Here is a 24,784-nt window from a genome sequence, read left to right as displayed (position 1 = left end):
AAAAAAGTAGCTTAGACACAATCAACCAACTAAGGCATATACCGCACATTCAACAACATGCTCGATTTTATCCCATACCTACTTACTATGATATCAGAAGATTCACAACTGTATGCAAGATCTTGAGGCCTAATCCTGCTCTTCCTCCTCAGACATGAATCCCTCTGAGGTCAGAGTTTAGCTTGAGAAAGGAGAGCAGGTGCAGGTCACATCTTTAAACCCTGGGTAAAAATAACCCTCTGGACAAGAAGTTACTTTTCGTGCCAGTGCCAATTCTACGGGTTAGATGGTCTCTTCTTTCAAGCTAGATGATAGCTGGCCTAGACCCAACATAAGATACTTTATAAAATGTCTAAAAAAAGACTGAGCCCAATTCTTATTTGCAGATAGGCCCCTTGACACCACCCAGCATGTAAAGGGGCCTGAAAGTGGATGTAAATTCATATTGAGTTTTAAGATCCTTTTATACTTCCACAAGAACATGTGAGCACCTTAGTGTAATTGAGAATCGGGCCGTTGTAAAACAAATAAGACCAACCGTAAAATACTCATAAGCTACACAGATCAGCATTTTTCGTGGTAAATCACTTCAGGCTTAATTTCATTAGATTTCAATACAATGAACACACCAACAGAAATTTCATGGATGCAACATTTAGCCTGTTCAACAGGTAGCAGGCAGTTTGTGTTGGATACCACCTTTCTTAAATAATTAATCAACAGAGATTACGCATGCAGAACAAAAACTGGGCCTATGACCTGATCACCAAAGCCAGACTTTGTTAAATATCAAACAACGATCACATTTTTCTGAGACTTACCGGAATTTCTCTTTGATACCAACTTCAGATTTGTGCCGACGACTGTACAGATCACAAGAACCAAGAGAACGGGAGGCTTCATCTTTCACTTCCGTTGACAGCTGAAATGCAAAACAGAGCAGGAAGTCTGAATCGCAACTCTTTGTTCAACTCTAGCTGTTGCTTTGTTGTAGCATTTCTCAAAGAGCCATTAAAAAAAATAATAATAATTGGAGATAGACCAATCTCCTAGAACTGGAAGGGACCTCGAAAGGTCATTGAGTCCAGCCTCCTGCCTTCACTAGCAGGACCAATTTTTGCCCCAGATCCCTAAGTGGCCCCCTCAAGGATTGAACTCACAACCCTGGGTTTAGCAGGCCAATGCTCAAGCCACTGAGCTATCCCTCCCCTATTATGGGGCAATGGCTTAATATAGGGACGTCTAGTGGGTAGCAGGGGGCGTTATGCAGAGCTAGGAAAACAACGTTTCAAAATGAATAATTTATCTGACTATCAAACAAAAGTTTTAAAAATGACACTTAGAAACTCCCCTCCCCTTTAGAAACAGTTAAAACTATTTATTTGATATAATACAGGTGTATTAGAGCAATTAGATTTTTGTCTGTTCTAGCCAGGAGATTCTGATGGCCACAGTCAGCATTGTCTCCTACAAAGAAAAGATATCTTCTAAAATACTTTGATCTCCCACATTACATGACAAGATCTAAGAACAGTTCTTTGCATAATTTCTCTTAGAAACCTTATTTCCCCACTGGTAACAGTGCAGGAGCTGTTGCAATGAATTATTATTATTTCCGAGATGTCACCTATAAAATGAACTAAAGACGGGTGAATGAAATTTAGAAGTCAGTGAACACAAGTCTCAAGGTTCTTATTAGAGAGATAAAATTAGTCTTTCTTGAGAATTTTACTGTCAGCTTTATATTACCTAGTTTAGAAAAGAGAGAAATCAAGTTTAAAATTTGCAGTTTTAATTTTTATAGTTATTGGAGCAAGTTCCACTTTCATTTATCAAAGTCGCTCAAGAAAAAGTGCAGTTGCAAATATACAACACAGTAGAGTAGAATTCAGTCCCTTATGTGTATATAAAAAAATAGCTATATTAAATTCTAAACCAGCAACAGCTCTTAAACATGGGATTAGCTTTAAGCACATGTAGTTCCACTGATTCACATGCTTAAAGAGAAACATGAATCAGGACCCTAGAAAGCCATAATTTTATCAAAGACCCCCATTGACTTCAATAGGGTTTGGATCAGGCCTTTTATTCTCAGCAAAAACACACACTAGTTAGATCATCCGTATTAGGAATGTTTAGGCATTAAAAGAATAAATACTCAACTCCTTACACCAGAATGACATTTCACAGCAGCAATTATTTTTTTAAGCACAGTAATATGTGAAACCATCAAGCTAAAGGCAAAGGAAATAAATATTTAAGTTCACACAGAGAAATAAAATATTCAGCTGGATAGCCCCCGTCTCTTCAGCAGCATCCACAACTAGAGGACCAGTGAATTATTGCACAGAGATCTGAAAGTTCTTTTCAATAATAAGATATCAAAAGCGTGTATACAGCTTGTGATTTTCTGGAAATCATATTTTAATTTGAGTTTATTACATTATGTCTTTTCCCCCTTCTAATTTTACTACCAGCCTAACCATCATGTGAAGAAAGCGTAAGGGCCCATGGATAATCTCTTGTATGATGGCAATTATGCTGCTATTCTATTATTTCAAAAGTACCACTTCCTTTTAAGACTCTATCTTCTCCCCACCCCTCGTTACAGTACTATAGCTATAAATATGCAGTGCTTCTTTCTCCTGAATTCTACCATTCCTTGAGCACTTTATGCCTTTCGATTCCCCAGGGTTACCGTGTTAGAGGACCAAAAGGCTATGTGAAGAATTATGAGACGTGAAGGCTGTCTCACGATGGTTAATGAAAGAATTAGTATTCATTTTTTCTTAACCTCCCCTTGGAGTACCAAATCCTGATACAAGTAGAGCCATCTTGACGAGACAGTTAAAAAAATGTAATGGAACAAATCTTTTGATGGCTAATTGCAATGATGATGTTATGCTAGAATGACTTTCAAGTGTAGCTTTGCAAATTGCTTTCTCCACTTTGCTCTCTTCAGTTATTACAGCAGAGGTAGGTAACTCTCAGGTCCTTGTTTCACACTGGATTTTTTTTTTAAACTAACTACTCTGCAGCAAACAGACTATAAAAACCAAAGCAAATTCTACTTACTACTATATTATTCATGCTAGAGATAATGGGAATTTTGCCAACTGATTTCAATAGGGACAGGATTTTGCCATTGGCTTCAGTGGGACTAGGATTTCAACCACTGTAGTGGTTTCCCCAATTGGTCTGTCTGCCTAAAGAGACTGAAAGCCCAGAGGGTAGATTTAGGTCATTCCTTTAAGTCCCACCACTTTTGAGGCTGTTGTGGCAGAATCAGCAGGGCCAATGCAACCATTTAGGCAACCTAGGCGGTTGACTAGGGGCACTAGGATTTGAGGGGCATCATTTTCCGGCCAGATCTTCAGGCCGCCCCAGTCGCCGCCGGCATTTAGGTGGAGGGAGCTGGGGCAGGGGAGAGCGGGGAGGGCTGCCTGCAGCAAGTAAGGGGGGGATGCAGGGGAACTCCCTGCCCCAGCTCACCCCTGACCGGCCTCCTCCCTGAGCACGCAGTGGCCGCTTCACTCCTCCTGCCTCCCAGGCTTGCGGCGCCTAAGCTGATTGCTGCTTCACTTCTCCCACCTCCCAGGCTTGCAGCACCAATGGCTTGCTCGGGGAGGAGGAGGAGGCGGAGCACCAATGGCTTGCTCGGGGAGGAGGAGGAGGCGGGGCAGGGGTGAGCTGCTTCACTTCTCCCACCTCCCAGGCTTGCAGCACCAATGGCTTGCTCGGGGAGGAGGAGGCGGCGGGGCAGGGGTGAGCTGCTTCACTTCTCCCACCTCCCAGGCTTGCAGTGCCAATCAGCTTAGGGAGCCGCAAGCCTGGGAGAAGTGAAGCAGCGACAGCGTGCTCTGGGTGCTCGTGTGCGGAGCAGGGGAGAGCTGGGGTGGAGGGGCGCCTCAGGGTGGAGGGTAGGAGATGGGGAGCTGCCGCAGGGGGGGCACCTCAGGGTGGGGGAGGATCTGCCGCGGGGGGAGGGCACTTCAGGGCGGGGGCTCGGGGACAGGGGAGGGCGCAAGTTTCACCTAGGGCGCGAAACATCCTTGCACCAGCCCTGGCCAGAGCCCATCAAAGCCGCAGCGCCCTCTCGCAGGGAAGCGGGTTAACAACCGGTTCTAAAACTGCTTCAAAATTTAACCGGTTTGCGCAAACTGGCTCCAGTTCACCACTGGCCACATTCCAAGGCACAGAAGACTTAGTATCTCTAAGGGGAATGAAGGAACTAAGGGCAGAGACAGAAAGGGAGACTCCCCTCCTCCCCCCACAGGAAAACATCAAGATCAGGAACTGTTTTAGGTTGGGATGTACCTTTTAGTATTTAACTATGAAGGCAAACCCCAGGCAAGGGGTAAGTGTCAGACATTATTCCAGTGGCCGCATATATACCTCACTGAAGGCAGGATGTGGGGTCTGACCATTCACAGAATGCAGCACATCCTCAGTTGGGCTAAGTTGTCATTGAAGTCAATGGAGCTATGACAATTTACATCAGTTTACATCAATTTACACTGATGCATCCGAAGAAGTGGGTATTCACCCACGAAAGCTCATGCTCCAAAACGTCTGTTAGTCTATAAGGTGCCACAGGGCTCTTTGCTGCTACATCAGCTGAGGATCTAGAGCAGAAAGAAATCAAGACATTTAAAACATTAAAGAGAAAATGTGGACATTTAACTCCCCAGTCCTCTCTCTAAGATGCACATGTGAATTACATAAGAGGTATGTGCCTGGACACCCCCTTTCCCCAGATAGAAGACGTGTCGGGGCCAGATCATGGGTAGCCAGACTTAATGGTCAGAGCTGTAGTCCCCAGTCAGGAGTCAGCTGGGTTGGGATACTGGGAGGTCAGAAGCAGGAGAGAAACTGGAGATCAGAACCACAAGTCAGAGGCAAGAGACAAACCAAGGATCAGGAGCCAAGTGAGGCCGGTGGAGCTAGAGCCAGAAGGCACACAGTCCAGAACTGAGCAGATCCCAGTTGTTCAGACAGCTTCCTGTTGCTGGCTTAAGTAGGGCCAAAGGGCCAATCAGCTGCTCTGGAACTCTGCCAATGGGATGTCAGGGGCGGAGCCTCACACTGGGGCTGGTCTTGGATCAGCTATTGTCAGCAGGCTGCCTGGTGGACGGTTGCAGCATGGCTGTTCCTGGAATCCCTGTGGACCCAGGTTCAAAGGTCTGTGGGTTATGACAATGTGAAAGGAAAACCCACTGGTTGCATTTGCATCTCATTTGCACTGGTGGGGTTCCCATGTTTCCAGAGTGTTAAGTCCTCCAAGTGTGACTAAACTGTTTGTGGGGAGATTTAGATTGTTGTATCTGCCAGGATCCCCTTTAGTGCAACATAGGGACCAGTTTTAAAGATTTCTTCCTTGTAGGATTCATGGGGGAGGGGAGGTGAAGAGAAGAGAGAGAGAGAGAGACATAAGCCTTGACTGGGTTGTGTTAATTTGCAGAAATATTTGCTATGACAAGCCAATTAAAGTTCAATGTAATTTCCCCATAATAAAAAGATAAAGTTTATTTCTATCCAGGTCAACCCTGGTGGAAAAAAGAATCAAGATTCCAGTTGTTTCTTGTTTGACTTCCCTTTAATCAAGGGGAGCCACTGATCCATGCAGAGAGGGAAAGGATATGGATATGTGGCAGGATTTCCCTGGACATTTACAGAAAGAAAAGTGGAAATTCAGCCTTGGGATTCAATACTTCTTGTGGATTTCACCTGATTTATTCCATGAGCACAGGAATACCAAGTTACAGGGCACCTCTTAGCCATAACCTAATGGGCACACATCACAAGGAATGGGCTTCTGCCCTCCACAAATTCAACACACGACAGATGATCCCACAATGTAATGCACCTCAGTGCTGCTCCTACCCAACCCCACACATACTGCAACTCTGGATTTGCTAACATTGCCAATGCTGCAATTAAGTTTTGGCATTGTACCGGGAGGGAGGGTAATGCTCTGGGCATACATTGCCGGACCTGTTATTGCAATCACCACAAACTTCAGGATTAGGTCCCCTGTCACTTCAACCCTGCAGTAGCCGTAAGTTCTGTTTGTAGCACCAGGAGTGCAGTGCTGTACACAAGGGAAGGGACAAAGGGATCCAGCTTGTTGATTTTAATTACTCCAAATATCATTCATGTTTTGTGCAAGCCAAGTGGCCTAGAGAGAAGGGAGCTCACTAATGACACCTGTTGGTAAAGAGGGGGAAGAACAGGTGGATAGAGGCTCCATAAGGGAAGAAAATGATTGAATAGGCCAGGCTGTATTTGCATTTGGGTTCTGATACAGTTTGGCGGCATGTTAATCAACATGCAGCTAAGTTTGGGGGGTAATTAAATGCTGTTATCCCAGTCAGGTAACGAAAGTACATGAGAACTGCACCAGGCATACCTGGGGTGAAGAGTCAAAACCGCCATCTGGCATGGCTGGGCAGCAGAGCCTGGACAAAGGTAGACAGCAGGCGACTTATCTCTAATGGGAGTACATTCCTGGTGACCCTGTCCGAGGTCCAATATGCCACTGTCTCTCTCTGAAGGCATTATGAAAAGGAAGCTTTTGTCAAGAGGTGGCTGATGGCGCAGGGGCAGTCGCGAAGTCTGAGACAGCTTTTGCTGAAGCCACAGAGGACAGCAGCACAACTGAAGAACTCCAGTGAGGACCTCCCATCACTACCACAAGGTTAAGTGGTGGATCCTCCAGAGCAGGCCAGGCAGCTCTTCCATTACAGGCTGGAGAGGGACCTGCCTGAATGCTGCTAGTCCAGACAACAAAATGGGGGTACAGCGGAAAAGGAAAGTGGCTATTTCAGGAGCACACTACTTGATTGGATGCTCTTCCCGTGAGCGGAGGACTGAGTTTAAGACTATTGCCAAGACACCCGGGGGTTGGGAGTCTTAATACATACACAGTTGATTATTGGCTTTCCCAAGTTTATTCTGTGTCCACTTTTCCCCCCCCTCCTCCCCAGATAATTGTCTTTGTTTCATGCACTGACTCAGAGCTTGTGAGTGGGGAGGTATCAGCTACCACGGATTCCCAAGAGAATATTTAGTTTTCCCCCAGATTTCTGGGTGGGGACTAGAGACAAAAGTTATCTGAAGGAACCCCTAGATAGTTTGAACCTGGCCCTTTTGGCTGAGACTCCACCACCTGGCAAGGTGGGGGATTGTTGCCATCAGAAATGTTCACATTATTCAGTGTGGTTAGAGGAGACGGGCAAACCTGCCTCCCTCTTCTCGATTAAGTCAGTATAGAACAATTTCTCCTCGCCCAATGCCATGGGCTGGAGCAGACCACAGGTTTCAGGCAGCTGTCCAATTCAGAGTTGTAAGCTATGAGCAAGTCCAGGAGAACCAAGCTGCAGTGCAGCATAAATACCACCCATTCCCCTGACAAAAATCTCAAATCTGATATTCTGCTCAGTCAGCCTACACCCCCTCCTCTGCAGTGAAATGCTCTGTCAGCTCTTCCTAACTTCCCTCTCTCCCCCGTTGAAAACACAGGCTGGTGAAATATTCTCTTTTCTTTGAGAGTTCCTTCTCCCCAGCTCCAACAACTTCCAGGATTGAAAAAGATCCCCCGAGAAATGATCGGGAGAAGAAGTATTTTAAACGGGGATAGGCAATTAATATTCTGTGCAGATGCCTACACTGTTGTCTGTCTATACTGGGCTCCACATCCTTGTTTTTCCATAAAAAAAAGTTTTGTTCTCATCTTTGTACAAAAATGCAAATTTTAAAACAATATTAGTAACTCCACTCTTTGTAGTTTGCTTTTCAGATGCAAAGTGTGATTTGCCGATGCTCCACAGGGCTCTATGGACTCTGGTTTCTCCACAGTCGTTGAGATGTAGAAGGTGCTCATTAAAACAAAACCCCACCTCTTTGGCAGTCTCCAGTTGTCAGGTTCTGTTGCTCAGAAGTCTCAGGGAAATAAAATTACTGTTTCTTCACACAAAGCGTGAACTGGCAACACTAATTCTTTTGTCTTTTTGCAAGTACTCTAGATAGTGTTTTATGTTCCATTTCTTTTGATGTTATTTTCCTACTTTTAATTTTAATGAGGATTTTTCTATCAGCCTGCTCCTCTCCTTTTCCTAGCTCAAACTTTGAGCTGCCTCTCTCTTATTGCTGATTTCCTGTGTCACACTATCTTCTATAATGGACTGCAGACCACAGGCCTCTCTTTATATACACCTGAGCCTTACCAGCAAGGTTGGGGGAGGGGGAGAAGAGAAGAGAGCACACAAAAAGACACCACACACCGACACAGTATGTGTGCTAATTTCAAATACCAGATCTTCAGCTCTCCTTGGTAGGAGTCATGCAGGGCTCTTTGTTCTGTTGCTCCATGAACACTGAATAAGATTTCATTTTTGCCTAATTCAGTGTGCATCTTCAACCTCTTCACCAGCCTCTCAAGTCCTCTAAATACCACAGGACTAATTCCATAGCACAGTTTGGATTCGGCTTTCATACATCTGTATTTGAAGATCCACGTCACCGTTGCTGCACTGGGCTCAGTCTCTCGACTAAAGTTATCATCCGACAAACTCAGATTCTTTTTCCAGCCGTGAAGATTTAAAGCTAAAACTAGAACCAAGATGGCTTGTGGCTCCAGGAGTGTGCTACTTGCAAGCATGCAGGGACTACAACGATAATGCAGAGTTACAGGATAAAGAATCACTACAATGGCGTAATAGTGGCAATGATTACTCGGTAACACAAGCAGGCAAGAACACATCACGTCAGTGCTCTGGGTGTCATTCTGGCTCTACATCCAGAACTTGATCCATTTCAAGGGCATGGTGCAAATCTTTCAAGGACTCTTTTAAAGGCCAGCAGTAGGGATTTGGAGATGGGGAGCAAAAGCTTTACAGCCCCTTAATTCTGTGATCTTGCATAGTGCTGGCTGAGCATGTCCTCCATGAAATCACTGAGGGTTTGAGAAAACAAATCTCAGCACTGAGCCATTGGTCCATGCAAGTGTTATTTCAAAGTAAGTGTATTGCAACAGGCCTCGTGCATTGGTATTGGGCTGGATCCTGGAGCAGATTAGGCCCTTTTTCGCAGAGAACTCTTCGGCACATGTATCAAGCAAACGTGTTCCTCTAATGCTAGTTTATTTTTTCCCCTTCCTTGTGGATTCTGAATTGACCTTCACTTGAAAGCAAACAACTTGAATCTAGTTCTGCTCTCGGTTATACCAGGGCAACCCAACCAACCTGGTTGCGGCTGCTCCTGCATCACAGAGAGCAGAATTTTGCACCTAGTATTTCAGCGCTCAGGCATGAAAATTGATGAAGGGATGTCCTCATTACAGGTGGGTGCAAGCCACAGAGTTCAGACAAAGGCCTAGGACCCAAGCTTCCACAAATTCCAAATTTTCAGACTTCATGCAGGGCCATCTCTGTTCCTCACCATGCCTTCCCACTAGTCACTTAACTACCTTTGAAGACTCTAGCTAGTAGCTCTTATTCCATTAAAAGGCAAACAAATTTAACACACCATCAAAAAACACCCTCTATTACTAGAATACTGCACTCAGTACCTGCGGCAAACACACCCCAGCATGCCTCCTCCTATTGCAGCACCTCTTACCTCTGTTTCTCCCACCTTCTTTGGGCTCACTCCAGCCATAGGAGGGAGCTAGCCCTCCAGGCACATCACTTTACAGCATCTAACCCCTTCTGGGAGCTTCATGTCCTTTATTGAAGTCCAATGAAAACATACACACACACAAAAACCCAAATTTCAGCCTGGCTAGGCAAAGCTGGCTGCCTCTTCCTCACAAGAGCACTTCATTTACTACAGGTTGTCCCCACACTTGTCTCAGGCTCCTGTCCTTCAATATCCCCACTGTCCAGAGACTGGCATGCTCCTCCCCTCGCTCAGGACTCAGACAGGTTACAGCTCCTCAAGTCTCCAGTCAGGTTGCCAGCTCACCCCTGGAGTAGCCTGTCTGCTCTGCTTCCTCCTTCTCAGGCTACTTACCAGACCCTCTCCCAGGTTTTGCATCCCCTGACTCGGCTCACCCAGCTCTTATGGAAAAGCAGCTCTAGCCCTGCTCTCCCCCAGCTGGGCTTCATTTCTAATCAGTCCAGCCCCACCTCCAGGTGGAAGCAGGCAGGTTAATTGATCTCTTAAGCCCATAACAACCCTTTCATACCATGTGTGAAGGGACCACCACATCACAGAAATGGTAATGCTGCCTACCTGGAAGCTCTGCCTACGTGGTGTTTAGCACCAGACTTTCCATAGGCTTCCTCTTCAGTCTTCCAGGCAGGAAGAGGGTCATCCCAAGTTTCATGCTGGTTTCTAAAGCTCTCTCTGCAGTGCCTTCACCAAGCCCCTTTTTATACTTGACAGCTGCTCAGCTCAGCTGGAAACAGAGGCTCAGCTGGAAACAGAGCTTCTGTGAAATACCATGTGCCTAACACCTCGTGCAGCATCCTTAGACTTGCCTCTCCTAGCACTTCCCAGAACATCCCTATCCATTTTCCTGTTTCTGTGACACACCATCTTCCTCCACCCCTTACCGCATGTCTGCTCATTCACAGAATAGTCTATTTCTCTCCACCCACTTCCAGCCTCAGAGATCTGGACAGATAAGGTCATCTGAGAGCCAAAGTTCATTTTAAGTCAGGATGGGTGAAAGAGTCATTCAGTGCCAACAGGCATTGACCTCAGGGGGAGTTTCATACTAGTAAGAGATTAATAGGAACTGCAGGATGTAACCTTACGGGGGGCACCTTTTTAATATCCACCTCTCAATCTCCTCCACCCCTGCCTCTACTCTCACCACACACACACACATCCCACCCACCCCTACCTTCCTAACACTCTCCTCTGCCTGCTGTGTGAATGTCCTTCACTAGTTACAAGTTAGGAGTCCCCGCTAGCCCAAGGCCACGATGTGTTTCTGTTGAATGCTCATTTTGAGACCGGTTTGCTCAGCATTTTCTGAAAAATTAGAGCCCCTGGGCACCCAAAATCATGTTAGAAAACCTCAGCTCAAGACTCCATTTCTCAGCCCAGATGGATTCTTTCCAGTTCCCCTGCCCTCAGGATTCACGAATACAATTCACGGATGCTTCAGGCCCAGTTCTTCCACCACAGGAGAAGAGTTACACCCCCCACACAATCAGCCTCACCACATTCACTTGGATTTTTAACTCTTGATCCTACACTCAATATTTGTCTTGCAATTAATCATGCTGCCATTAAAAGGCTGCTGCTTGTCCATGACTAGAGCTGTGGTTTGTGACAGCCTGAAGAGGTTCTTTACCTTAGTTACACTGTAAGTGTCTTTAAAAAATAAAATGAATTGAATGAGACAATGTAGTCATAACTGTGTTCCTATATAGGAACAAGTGCTGTTAACATTTCTAATTTACCTCAGGCATAAAATTTAACAGCAAAGGTCAAATTTGAACCATTTCTCCGGAACACTAAAAACAGCCCATGACAGCTCTTTAGGATCTCCCATCCCTTAACCTACCACATGTGACATCGGTGTGAAATACAGCTCATGCCTCTTTCAGAACATGGCTACTTACTTGTATGAACACACCAGGAAGCATGAAACCCCATGTACAAGTCGGGATTCACATTTATTTTTGTTTGTTTTTTTACATTAAATTGATGTTCCTTAGGGCAGTAGAAAAACCTATGTAGAATAGATGAGATTTCCGTAGGTGTTTTGAGTGTGCCAAGACTGTAGGATCAGGGCACCTAAGTCTGTTCCTGGGGCCTCTCTGTTAGGTGACACTAGGATGGTAACAGAGACTGGGATAGTCAGTATGAACTCAATCCTGCCACGTGCTGAGCACGCCAGCCCCAAGCATGCAATTGCTTACATGCTTAATATTAAGCACATGCTTAAGTACTTTGCTGGATCAGAATCAGCATGCTCAGCATCTGGCAGAATCAAGCCCTATTGGAGTAGCACACCAATGAGAATTAGTGTCCATCTGTATTCAGCAGCCTCATGAGAAGTCACCTCTTATATTCGTTATAGCTAAGTCCCATCTCTTCTCTACCTTGAGGAACACTACAAGCCCTGAGTGACTCCACTTCCGCATTGTACCCCTTTAGCTAAGGATGAAGTACAGAAAGATTTGCAGTGCATTGTACTTCCTGCCTCTGCCACTCAATTTGCATTTGAAATCTGTGGTAAGATTAATAATTATTCACACAGGAGGACTCCGGGGATTAGCAATCAGCTAAGGAATGTGTCACTTCTCCGTGGCTAGTGTGAATCGTTGCAAATGAATAGCACTGTAGTTTGCTGAGCTAATGTTTGTTGCTGCCACCCCGAATGCTCCCTTGATATCTTTTAGTGTTTCTTCCTCACATTTGGAGAGGGGAAGCCTTTCTGAAGCAAAGAGGAACGGTAAGACACATTTTACTCTATCAACGTGGGTTGAGGCCTGGCCTGTGAATTTTCAGAGACCTGAACAAAAGCTAATTTGGATTTTAACTGGAGGGCTGGGGGAAAGAAGGGACAGTTGTCATGTTTGAAAGCAGCTTGCCAACTACCAGTGTTGCAAAAACCCCTTTAAAAAAAAATCAGCTGGGAAGACATGCATCAAAGGCAGCATAACTGCTTAAGTAGCTCTTCGGAAATGATCAAAGCTAAGGTAGCTCTTGTATCTTGAAGGGCGTCCTCCTAGTGCCGGATTCAGAGTCCATTCATGCCATTGGTCTTTCCATTGACTCGCATGGGCTTTGGATCATGCCCCGGGTTCTGAGAAGAGCGGGTGGACACACTGGTCACATGCTAATGACTCCTTTGCAGAACGATGCTGATCTTCAGACCAAAGGGATATTATGCATGACACTTTATGAAAGAAGAGCGATGGGGGAAGGGAAGAAGCAAAATAAGGGAGCAGGAAGGAGTTAGGCAGAGAGATTCCTTTAACAAACCCCTGGGGGCAGTTGGGTATGAAACAAGTGCATTCCTAGTTGAGAGAGGTTTGAGGGAATGCTGTCCAGTCCTGCAGGCCCTAACTCAAGCAAATAACTCCTTTGGCTTTAGGAGGGCTCCTCATAGGAACAAGGGCTATTCATGTGAGCCAAGGCTTGCTGGATTGTGCCTTGATGCTTTTAAGAACCCAGGTAATAAGAACAGCCACGCAACTGCAAAGAGTAGATGTGGTTTTAGTCATACTAAAGCATCAACAATAAAAACCTACAGGATGAGCAAAACTGTTGGATTATACTCCACAAGGAAAGCCCTGAGGGTGTTGATGGGACAGTGTTGTGACTTGCTGGCAGTCTATTACAGTCTGCATTTTCAGCAATGACTGAAAATCATAAAAAAAATTAACACTCCCAATACTTAAGGACTCCAGTGCTCCTGGCATGACAATACTAATGTTAACATGTTTGCCCATTATAGGCCCTTGCTAGAATATCTTAGGAAAGTCTCAGGCAATAGCCCTGAGCAGTTCTTCTGAACATGTCAGCAAAACTAATAAAAGAAACCAACCCACCTTGTATTGCAACTAGACACAGTGCTGAGCGCTCATCATACAGATCGGGCTCCATTCACTTCAGTAAGAAATTGAAATGTGATCAAAGTTTGCCATTATGGCATTTAGGTCTCCGAATTCAACTCCTCGCTCCCCAGTTCTGCTCTTCTCCACTTGCTTCCAGACCCTGTAGCACTTGAAGCTGCAGAAAAGCAGCTAATTGGGGTGGTAGTGGGGGACACATTAATCACTTCCAATGGCTGTGACATTGATTAGACTCCACTGAGCTCCATAAAGAACTACTGTTCTGTCATGTATTCATTTAATTTTCCAGCAAACTGTAACCCTTTTTCCCAGCTGTCACAAGTTAGAGACGTGCTCGTCCTGTGTCACCGCTTTTAAATTTGACCCCAACCATTTTATAGACATTCAAACTGAAGTATATGATTGTGGGAGGAACATTATGTTTATACGTCAAGCACTCCTGGTTTACTAGGTCAACAAAACGCACCTATTAATTTACAGCTTTGTGTTCAGAGTGGAAGCTATTCATATTCTACATACATTTGCTGCTGCAAAATGTGGCTTAATCAATACAGTACCTCAGGCAACATGAAATACTGTAAGCAACATAAAAGGAGGATTTTCAGACCCAGAGATTTTAAGACCACTTATGGGATTTAACTGCTTGGCAGGTCAAAGGTATTTAGAAACTAGTCTCACCCTCAACATGGTGTGGCTAAGAGCTAGTTTACATTAGAAGAGTTCCTGGTATAACTATGTCAGTTCGGGGATGTGACTTATACCATATAACTAGACTGGTAAGAAGCCCTAGTGTGGAGGTAGTTACACTGGATAAAGTCACCTCATACTGGTATATCTTATTTCAGAATAGAAATTACCAGTATAACTGCATTCACCGGGGCGGGGGGGGGGGGAAATAGGTGAAACAGCAAGACTGTTTAATGTAGACAAGCTCTTGGAGAATCATCCTAGGAAAATGGACTTCCTATGCCCCAAGAGCCACCTATGGGCCATATGCTGCACTCATACTAGCCCATCTCCCCCTACAGGAGCAGAGGAGTTCTGCTCAAGATGACCGTCTATGTGACTTCGTGAAGGGCAGGGGAGGAAGAAGAGGTATCCAGATAAGCGGTCTTAGACTTTAGTGTTTTCATGGCCTGGCCTTTTTGAAAGCCCACAGCTTTGGCCTAACTTGGTCCCCTTGAAGCCAGTGACCCACTGAAGCCATCAACTTCAACAGGAGCAGAGGTAGGCCCACGCCAAGCACTTTTGAAAATCCTACCCATGGCCCAACGTTCTCTCTGCTAGAATTTCAGAAACAAAAGGGAGCAGAATTTTCACATTAAAGGGACAAATCCAGGGTCAAGTCTCTGGTCTGGAACAGAATCTTCCACATCCAAGGCCAATCTCTTACTTCCCAGTAGAGAGAGGGACAGGGTGTCTCCAGAATCCTTCCAAATGAAAACTGTTGAAATCGATGTGTCTCCATGAAACATTTCATTTTTAATGAGACAACATATTTCAATTAAACAATTTGTCAAAAAGATTCCGACCAGCCTCCAGGCCCGCCGCATGGAGGTACTGGATGCAGAGTCCCCTACACGTCCCTTGGAGGAACACGTCCCTCTAGTCTCCTTCACAGCCCCCAAACTGCCCTCTCCCCTGAAGGGAGGAATATCAGGAAATACCATCACAAGAGAGTTTCCCCCATCTCCCTCTCATTGACGTTGCCACAGAAAAATATAACCTGGCCCTTGGTCTTGATGCAAACAAGGCCTCCAGAGACTTCTGTGGACATTTCACCTGTGGCAATCAATGCTTAGTAAAACACTGGAGGTGAAGCCCTGACACCACTGGGGTCAAAGAAAAGATTTCCATCAATTTCAACGGGGCCAGAATTTCTCAGTCAGTTCTTAAAGAAAGTGACAGTCTATTTTTTAAATGGACCAGCCTGAAAAGCAAGTGTCATCCAACTGCTTCCTTGTATCACGGTACAGACAATTCAGAGGCTTACTTTCCTTCACAGCTCTAAAAAAGATTTCCTGATAAACAGCTTAATGTAAAGTCACATTGTCTGAGGAGGGCTTAGAAACAATACCGGGTATGGTTGCTCTTAAAGACTGTTTTATAGCGGTTCATGATTTAGCATCCCTTGATATTTTCAAATTTCAGCTTCAGTTTGAAGTGAAATTACTCAGAGCTCAAATGTACTAGAGTGTGAGTAAATCCCATACATTATAGATGCTCTATTTGTACTACACTCAGTAATGCCCAGCTCAGAAGTAATTATGTGCTGTTCACATGGAGTTTTGTACTCAGGACGGGTTTAGCTAAGTCTTCCCTGAACAGACTGTATTGTTCGTGAACCACCTTTTCTATGTCCACATGTGACATGCACAAGCAAATAGACATGGAGGAGAAAAGGGGATTTAGCAACAATATGCTCCATTTGGGCCAGATGTACCTAAGCTCTTCTCAAGGGCACAGGCAAAAGGATGTTCCTACAGGGCTGTCCCTGGATCTGATCCCACTTTCTTTAGGTAATTGGGCATTTTAGGCTGGAATTTTTACTGGAGCTGTCACAAGCACTTGCATGAGCGTCAGGAAAGAAGAAGATTCACCCAGCAGCTTGCTGGAATCAGACTAAGGGTATGTCTACACTACCTGCCGGATCAGAGAGCAGCAATCGATCCAGTGAGGGAATCGATTTATCATGTCTAGTCTAGACGCAATAAATTGACCCCAAGCACACTCCCGTTGACTCCTGTACTCCAGCTCGACGAGAGGCGCAGGTGGAGTTGACGGGGGAGCAGCAGCAGTCGACTCACCATGGTGAAGACACCACGGTAAGTCGATCTAAGTACGTCAACTTCAGCCACGTTATTCATGTAGCTGAAGTAGCATAGCTTAGATCGAGCCCCCCACCCCTAGTGTAGACCAGGGCTAAGGGTGTGCCTACACTGTAAGTGAAGGAGTGATTGCAGCACAGATAGGCATACCTGGGCTAGCTTTCATCTAGCCAACACAAGTAACAGCAGCAGCATAGACACGGCAGCTCAGGCTTCAGCCCAGGCTAGCAACCATAGTACAAATCCCCAGGGTCTCAGCACGCTTGTACTCCGGTTGCAAGCATATGCTGAAGCCTGTGCTGCCAAGTCTACACTACTATTACCACCCATGCTTGCTAGATTAAAGCAAAGGCTGGTGAACCTATCGTTAGAATATAGATATTCAGGCCTGTCTGTAAAGGCCTATCATTAAGAATTTAGGTGTATTCTTATCACTTAGCTAGTTAGGGGGGTATAAAAACAAAGAATCAAAAAAATCATAGTCTGCCTCTGTATGGGCCTTCTCTCATTATGCCAGTCCATGCTTTGGCTGAGCAAAAACAGAAGCAGAAGGGGCAGCCATAAGCTGGGAAGCGGATGGTCAGATCCTCGCTTTCCAAACCAGTCACACTGAAATAAGGTAATTTTAGGCTGTTAGGAAGGCAATCCAATCTAACACCTCCAGATAAAGAAACAGATCTTAAGATGTTTAAAGAAAAGTTTGAGAGCTTTGTCTGGCAAGAACTCACTTATCAATGGTTGTGAAACCTTCATTTCTTTATTGTTTTGTCTTTATGGTCCCCACTTCTATTATTAATCTGTATGGTCTCTGTTTGGTTCTTTAATTGTTGTATCTGCTGTATAATTAATTTTGCTAGGGGTAAGTTAATTAGGGTAGTGGGTGAGGGATAGCTCAGTGGTTTGAGCATTGGCCTGCTAAACCCAGGGTTGTGAGTTCAACCCTTAAGGGGGCCATTTAGGGAACTGGGGTAAAATCTGTCTGGGGATTGGTCCTGCTTTGAGCAGGAGGTTGGACTAGATGACCTCCTGAGGCCCCTTCCAACCCTGAGATTCTATGATATAATTGGTTAGAGAATTATGTTACAGTATGTTAGGATTGGTTCGTTAACTATCAGTAAAAATGATTGGTTAAGGTATAGCTAAGAATATTACTATAGAAACTGGGGTCAAACAGGAAGTAGGAAAATTGGAATCATGCCTGCTGGAAATTAATCCCAATAATTGTCTGCACTTCAGACTTCTGGTCTTTTGCTGCTCGCTGTCTGCGTGACGAGACCCAGGGAAGTGGGAGGGTGAAGGGAAAGCCCTCTAACACCTCCAATCACACCTTTGCTTGCAGCATGGACGTTCCTAAAGAGCCATGTCCTGGCATTAAACCACTGGCCATGCTAAAGCAGCGTACGGGACTTGGCTAAAATTCTTTCCCCGACAGCCTGGGCTGCAGCAGCCGCACTATCCTTACCCTCTTTGGCTCTTGTGCCACCGCCCCACCCTCACCCACTCCTTCTTGCTTCTTTTTATGGGTGCACAAGGCCTGCACTCTACATTATGCCCCTCATATACGAGGGATGTTCCTTGTGCCGCTTCCCCCTCCCGCCCTCTCAAGTATTGGCACATTCAAACCAGGATTTCTAAGCCCAGATGAGATGGAACCTTGTTCGCTGCCTTGCCAAGACCCTTGTTCATAGCTACAGTGCAGCAGCGCAGAGTCAAGCCGCTCTTGTTCCGCTGCACACAATAAGATAACCTGCTGCCGGAAGCTTTCACTGGAATATACCTGGAGATTTCTAGTGTGTGCATGCACAGACACCACACCCAACCCCCAAGAGCAAAGCGTTTGTGCTGAAAAGCCAACTACAGCGTCAGAAGAGCCAATATTTTTGCATTGATGGAATACTTAAATGAAGGAGCACTTTCACTCCAGAGCTAATTAGTTGGAGGAGTTCCTCAGGAAGGTTACATGCAGGGCCAGCTCCAGGCACCAGCCCAGCCAGGTGTTTGGGGCAGCCAACGGAGAGGGGCGGCATGTCCGGCTCTTTGGTGGCAATTCGGCGGCAGGTCCCTCACTCCCTCTCAGAGTGAAGGACCAGCTGCCGAATTGCCGCCGAAGACTGAAGCGGCAGCAGTAGAGCTCCCACAGATCGTGGCTTTTTTTTTTTTTTTTTTTTTTTGCTTGGGGAGGCAAAAACCCTGGATCCAGCCCTGGTTACATGTACCGGCCAGATTTCTTCCTCCCACTAAGTGCCAATTGCTAACAGTTTGGTGAAGTCAAGGTCCTCCGAAGTTACCAAATAATCTGTGAAAATCCAAATGGTTCCACCAAATAGTCACACTAAAGAATCAGCAGTAACTGTGTAATACAAAGTGAAATCCCTGTGCAATAGAAATAGAAATCCCTGGCTGGGATGATTTAGTTGGGGATTGGTCCTGCTTTGAGCAGGGGATGGGACCTCCTGAGGTCCCTTCCAACCCTGATATTCTAGGATTCTATGAATTTCCAGAGATCAGTCTTGGTGCTCCTACCAATGCCCATCTCAGATTACAGCCCATCCACCCAGCATTAGGGCAGAGTCAGAAGGAGTGGGACCTAATCAATCCCATTTTAAATGTGGGGTTTGGGTGGGAGCAGAGATGAGTCTTGGGAACGAGAAAGATAACAGCCATTTTCAAATGACAGCGGGAAGAGAGACTGCAGATAAAATCCTGGATTCCTTTGATTTACTGTACCCAGAGAGACCTTTGGGCCCAGCCCTGCACTACTGTTTGGCATCATGCATCCCTGGGCCCATCACAAGGGCAGCATTTTGCACAAATGCAAATAACTCCACATGATTCAAGGCAAAGGAGAATGAGGCTGCTCACCCTCATCTGTGCTCACTTACAGCCCACACCTTCAAGGCACTGCACCTATTAAAGTTCTGGGCTTCTGCCCACCCACATCTACAGGCCTCTCCCCCCAGCTGAAGGGGAGGAGCCACCAGACCCTGCCTCACAGCCAACTCAGATGGTGCATGGGGCAGGGGACCAGGGAGGCTCATGGGACAGAGGCTGAATGGTAAGGTCCCAAGGGCTGGGCTGAGGAGCAAGCGGGGAGCACCCTTCTGCAGGATCCATTCAAGAAAAATGCAAGAGGTGGGCAGTAGGACTGCCCTCACCTCCGGGAGCCTGTGATGGGGGACATGAGGGATAGAGAGTCCCATGCACCAGCGGAGTGCCACAGGGTTCCCCCAGCCCCTGCCCCCTCAATTGTGATCCAGGAGGTCTCCAATCCTGGTGGCACCAGCCTCTGGTGCACCGAGGGGGATTCTACCACCTGCATACCGAGGTGGGAGTTGTATAGCAGAGGCTATGCAGGAGGTTCTCCCCCTCAGTGGCTACCTAGTCCCCAAAACTAGCTCCCAGGCTCTGAGGAAGTCAAGGTGCTGCAGCGGCAGGAGCAAGCCCAGACACATCAGAACAACATTACCATACAAGAACAGTTATAGGTCTCAACATGCTACCTGCTCTTCTTGCTTTGCCTTTCTGTAAATAGACCAGGAAGGCTAAAGGGCTTTCAAAACAAACACACAAACACTTCCACTCAATATCCTTATTTAAAGGCGTTCTTTAGCTGCTGGCTTAGACCACCAATAACAGCTAGAAAGGATCTCACTTGGAGTGTAGGGTTGGTCTCTGCTTGCACATTTGTACATGACAGTCTCTCTTTCTCCTTAATGAGAGCTAGGTTCAAGCTGCAGCCTGGTGACAGGGAGGGACTCAGAGGAGCAGAGAAATCAGTATAGAGACTACGGCTCCTCCTGTGCACAGAGAAGCCAGTCTGAAAGGGGAGGAGATAAGTAAAGCTCCCAAGGAGTTACTCCTACCCAGGACTCTGCTGATTTTTCTATCCACTAGCATCCCACCCGGGACCTTCCAATTCTGAAGAGGTAGAAAAATGCAGGAGAGAGACTATTTTTGTTCACTTATAAGTAACTTCTCACTGTTTCCTCAGCCTCTCCTCAGCCAGACACTTGTTTTATGCAGGGCTCAGTCAGATTAGATAGCCCAAAATCTAGATAATACCTGAAACCTCAGCACCCCCAAGCTCCTCCCCAGCTAACCTTGGAGGAGAACTTGACTCATTTCAAGCCAGCATCTTCCCAACTTCGCCCCCTGCCTCAGGTCTGGCATTAGCCAAATTAGTCACACCAGTCAGCAAGAGCCTTCTCCCAGGCTTAGCTGTTCCTATAGTTCCTGCCTCAGGTCTGCTCAGCCCACCCACTAGATCATAGAATCTCAGGGTTGGAAGGGACCTCAGGAGGTCATCTAGTCCAACCCCCTGCTCAAAGCAGGACCAAACGCAACTAAATCATCCCATCCAGGGCTTTGTCAATCCTGACCTTAAAGACCTCCAAGGAAGGAGATTCCACCACCTCCCTAGGTAATGCATTCCAGTTCCTCACCACCCTACTAGTGAAAAAGTTTTTCCTAATGTCCAACCTAAACCTCCCCCTCTGCAACTTGAGACCAAGAGAGATGCCCCTCCCTACTTTCTTTATGTCCAGGTAGGGAAACAAGATTTCAAGGTTAAGGTGTTTCAAGAAGATACTGCTAGCCTATTACACCCACATTTTATCATTGCTTATAAATTAAAGTCCCTTTCAAAGTGCTTATAGTGACAGTGCTCCTGTGAACACACGTACAGGGCCTGAGCCAAAGCCAATTGACTTCAATGGGAGCCATTTCCAGAGTGTCTTTCTTGTCCTTTCCTCTCTCCTTCACCCTCAGAGCATTGTCTTGCATTCCAGTGAGTTCAGACCGAGCAGTCGATTTCCAGGGAACGAAGGCTCAGAGCCGAGAAGGAAAGCCACAGCATAACACACACACTGCATTCCACTCACTCATACAAAGGAATTCCCTGCATCTTAAAAGAATTAAGAAGCTCAGAGCAAACGGGACAATGTGATGCTGCAAAGCAGGACTGAAAGAATGAGTTCCCCTTAAAAAGCATTTTTTCCTAGACGTTGTAACATGAGGTATCAGTTTTGGCCCAGTGAACACTTGTTAGGTTAACCCATGCAATGCACAGAGATTTTATGTTCCATGATTTACCTTTTGAAACACACTGATTTCCAGTCTCTCTATTGGCCAGGTATCCTACTGTACATCACCAAATGGGATCCCGATTGGAAGCGTCGATACTGACAGGCCCCACTAGCCACATGCACGCAGGGCCCGAGGCAAAGCCTATTGAATTCAATGGGAGTCTTTTCAATGACTTCAACAGGCTTTGGATTAGGCCCAATGAAGACACAGAAGCACCGACAGGTGTTAGCCCACCTGATCAGTGATTTTGGGTGCCCCAATTTCTTAAAGGGGCCTGATTTCCAGAAGGTTGGGGGGGGGTCAACATTCTGAAAGCCAGGCACCTTTAAGGTGTCTCCGATAGCACTTCCCCTCCTCCCTCCCCCCCAAAAAACTACTGCTCACTTTTGAAAACCCTGGCTGAGTCTTCTTTGCCTGTTAAGCACAATCATGGTGCTAAATCACCAGCCTCTCACTCGTGATTTAGGCTTCCCTTGGAGAGATGAAAGTTCTTAAGTGTTTCTGTCTCTAAGGGGCCTGATCCTGAAAGGTACCCTGTACCTGCAGCTCCCATACCTAGCAGGATCAGACCCTTTGCTGTTATAACTAACCAGGGGAGGGGGAGTCTTTTAAGCCACCCACCCACTAGTCCATCTCGACTCCATGAGACGGAAGAAGGAACTGATCTGTGTGGTTACCGGCAGCTGCCTTTAAAGCACAGCTCAAGCCCCACAGCCCTTCTTGGAGGATTCAGAAGGAAGTGGGAGGACTGTCATTAACCCAGAATAGAAAACACAGGCGTTGAGCAGAGACTCTGGTTTTTTTTAATTGAAAGAAGGGTGCTCTAGAGGGATAGCCATGTGCTACGTGGGGCAGGAATCTATATATAGAGGAGATGCCAGGAGATTCCCCACCCTCCTGTTTCCTCGAGTGTTCAATAACTTCCCAGCTGGTGAACGTTTTCCTCTCTGGGGTTTGCATCAGCGTTTCACGAACATATTGCCACGCACTATTTACCTTGGGCAGCAGCTTCCAGGCTTGTGGTGCCTGCTGCTACCGAAGTCATTAGGGATACAGTAATGGACCAGGGCCCTGAGCCAAAGCCCATTGAAGTCAATGCAAAAATTCATTGACTACAGTGGTGCTGGATCAGGCCCCAGATGAACATCTCTAGAGGAGATGGTAAAAATGACTCCAATATAACACAGGCACATACCCTCTGCCCCATATGTAATACACACATTCATAACATCCCACATGAAACATACAGTCTATTTTCTTGGCGCTGTTCTTACAAAGGAAAAATGGGGGGGGGGCGGAAATAAGGAATAAGGGGGAAATCCAGCCTAATAGAGGTGCCTTTTTCCAGACACTTTTCCCCCTCTCTCAGCCTCAGACAGACTTTAGAACAAACTTTGCTGAGAGCCCACCTCCAGTCATGCCCCTAATCAATAGCAGAAATCACTGCTCTTCAATCCTCAGAGCAGCAGATTTATTGGCAGCATCAGTGACCCATTTACTAACTTCACTGTTCAACTCTCCCCCCTTTTGGCGTAGTGGGGGGAGGATAAAGAGCGTGAGGGGGAGAGAAAAGATCAGTGTGGATCACAGGAGAGCAGATCACACGTGTCCGCAAGGGGGGTTATTTTTGAGCGGGGGGGAGGAGAGAACTTTTCCTCTCTCTCTTTTTGGAAAGGTTTAGCTCAGCATTAATAGCCTCTTCACGGGGGAGCGGATAGTCCCTCCCTTAAGCGAGGGAGGCAAGCCAGTGCCATTGTCCTGTGGAGGGAGAGGTATCTTTAAAATTAAAAAAGCTTCTAAAGCAATTTTGCAGCGGCGGGGGGAGGGGGGATTTGTATGACCCCCCTTAGAAACCAAACGGCCACCTGCTCAGAAAGTTTGAAACGTTTCGCTAAGGCGCGGGGAACCGTCCGAAAGAGGCTCCCACCCAAACCCAACCCCAGGCAGTTGTGGGGCGCCCGGGGAAGCCCGCAGCCGCGCGCGCAGCTCACCTGGTCCTGCACCGCACACCCCGGGGGTGGGCCGGGAGCTCACAGGCACCGCTCCATGCTCGGCAGGCGTGGGCGCCCCTTCTAACCATCCAACGCCGCTTCGGGCGCCCCCCCTCTGGAGACCCTGCCTGCCATCCCCAGATCGGCTGGGCGCTGGGGGGGGGGGCGGCTTCCTTCCCCAGCCGGGGCAAGGGCAGGCGCGGCTGAAGGACTCCCCCCAGGCGGGGCAAATTCCTGGACTTGCAGCTGCCTTGGTTTCACTCCGATCACCTGGGCTGCCTCCGGCGCGGCTCGTGACAGGCTCCTGGCGCCGGAGCAGCGGAGTTAGGAGCGCGTCCAACAGGCGCCTTCTCCCCCCGACGGCCGCAGAGCTTCCCCTTCGGAGCGAGGGATCCGGGGGGCGGCTGCTTCTCAAGCTGTTGGTTCCCTAGTTAAGCTAGAGCAGGAGGACGCAGGGCTGGGGGGTTACATTGGGAAGCCTCTTAACTGCCCCGCTAGAGTGCCCGGACTTGCCTGGAGAAGCCAATGCGCCAGGGCAGAGCTCTCCTGGGTGGCTCTGTTCTCCTCACATTCCTGTATCCTCGCTGAGAGCTACTCACTCCTACACTGGCTGTGCCATCTCTCCAGCCAGCCTCCTTCCAAGGGGAGGATGAAGAAACCAAGCCACCCCGCCTTGGCTAGGCTGCCCCCTTTGATCTGGGAGTTCAGGTGAGGCGAGAGAGGCGTCCAGCCCAGAAATCCTGGCTTTAAACTGCTCTCCCCCCATTCCCCCAGCAAAAAAATGTCATTTCACTTACTTACCTTTCAGGGTTAGGAAAGTGCGAGGCTGCAGCGCCGTCTAGCGGCCCAGGGAGAGATCGCCCGCTTCTGGACCTGGAGTCAGGCTCAGCTGAGGTCGCTTCCTTCCCCAGTGGGAGCCATGTAATCTTGCAAGCCTGCTCTTCACTCAGCGTTAAAGCCCTCGCGTGTTAAATACACACCGGAATGGCTGCAGTGTTTCCCTTTTTGGCGGAGGGGAGCAGCCCTTTTCTCCCGTGCAATGGTTAGAAAGCCAGGGGCTTCCCTCAGGTCTGGCAGGGCCACTGGCTTTGGGTTGTTAATTTCAGGATGAGCCTCCCTAGCCTTCAAACCCAGTAGGGCAACCAGACAGCAAGTATGAAAAATCGGGACGGGGGTGGGGGTAATAGGAGCCTATATAAGAAAAAGATCCAAAAATCAGGACTGTCCCTATAAAATCGGGACATCTGGTCACCCTACCACAAAGCAGCTGAGAGTAACTCACTGGGGCGGACTGGAGCCTGACACGTGTCTGTGCAGAGCAGGGCTTGGAGGGATCAGAAGC

The 24,784-nt window shown here is 47.1% G+C and overlaps 1 protein-coding gene across 5 annotated transcripts in view; it reads right to left on the bottom strand.

The window, feature by feature from the left end:
* IL1RAPL2 (interleukin 1 receptor accessory protein like 2) overlaps positions 1-24,573 on the bottom strand; it is a 548,503-nt gene extending 523,930 nt beyond the window's left edge. For 2 of the 5 annotated variants that reach the window (XM_039489757.1, XM_039489761.1), the window contains exons 1-2: positions 23,443-24,195; positions 822-922 (exon numbers count right to left, since the gene is read on the bottom strand). In XM_039489757.1, the coding sequence (XP_039345691.1) occupies positions 822-903 (82 nt within the window). In that variant the 5' untranslated portion in view covers positions 904-922; positions 23,443-24,195. Of the gene's footprint in view, positions 1-821; positions 923-10,011; positions 10,107-23,442; positions 24,196-24,243 lie in introns of those variants that run through there. The other 3 variants (XM_039489758.1, XM_039489760.1, XM_039489759.1) reach the window with 3 other exon arrangements.
* Positions 24,574-24,784: the final 211 nt, after the last annotated feature.

The sequence above is a fragment of the Mauremys reevesii genome, linkage group 9 (assembly GCF_016161935.1).
Source record: "Mauremys reevesii isolate NIE-2019 linkage group 9, ASM1616193v1, whole genome shotgun sequence".
NCBI lineage: Eukaryota > Metazoa > Chordata > Testudines > Geoemydidae > Mauremys > Mauremys reevesii.
Note: the sequence above shows the minus strand (reverse complement) of the source record. Positions and strands in the feature narration are given on the sequence as shown.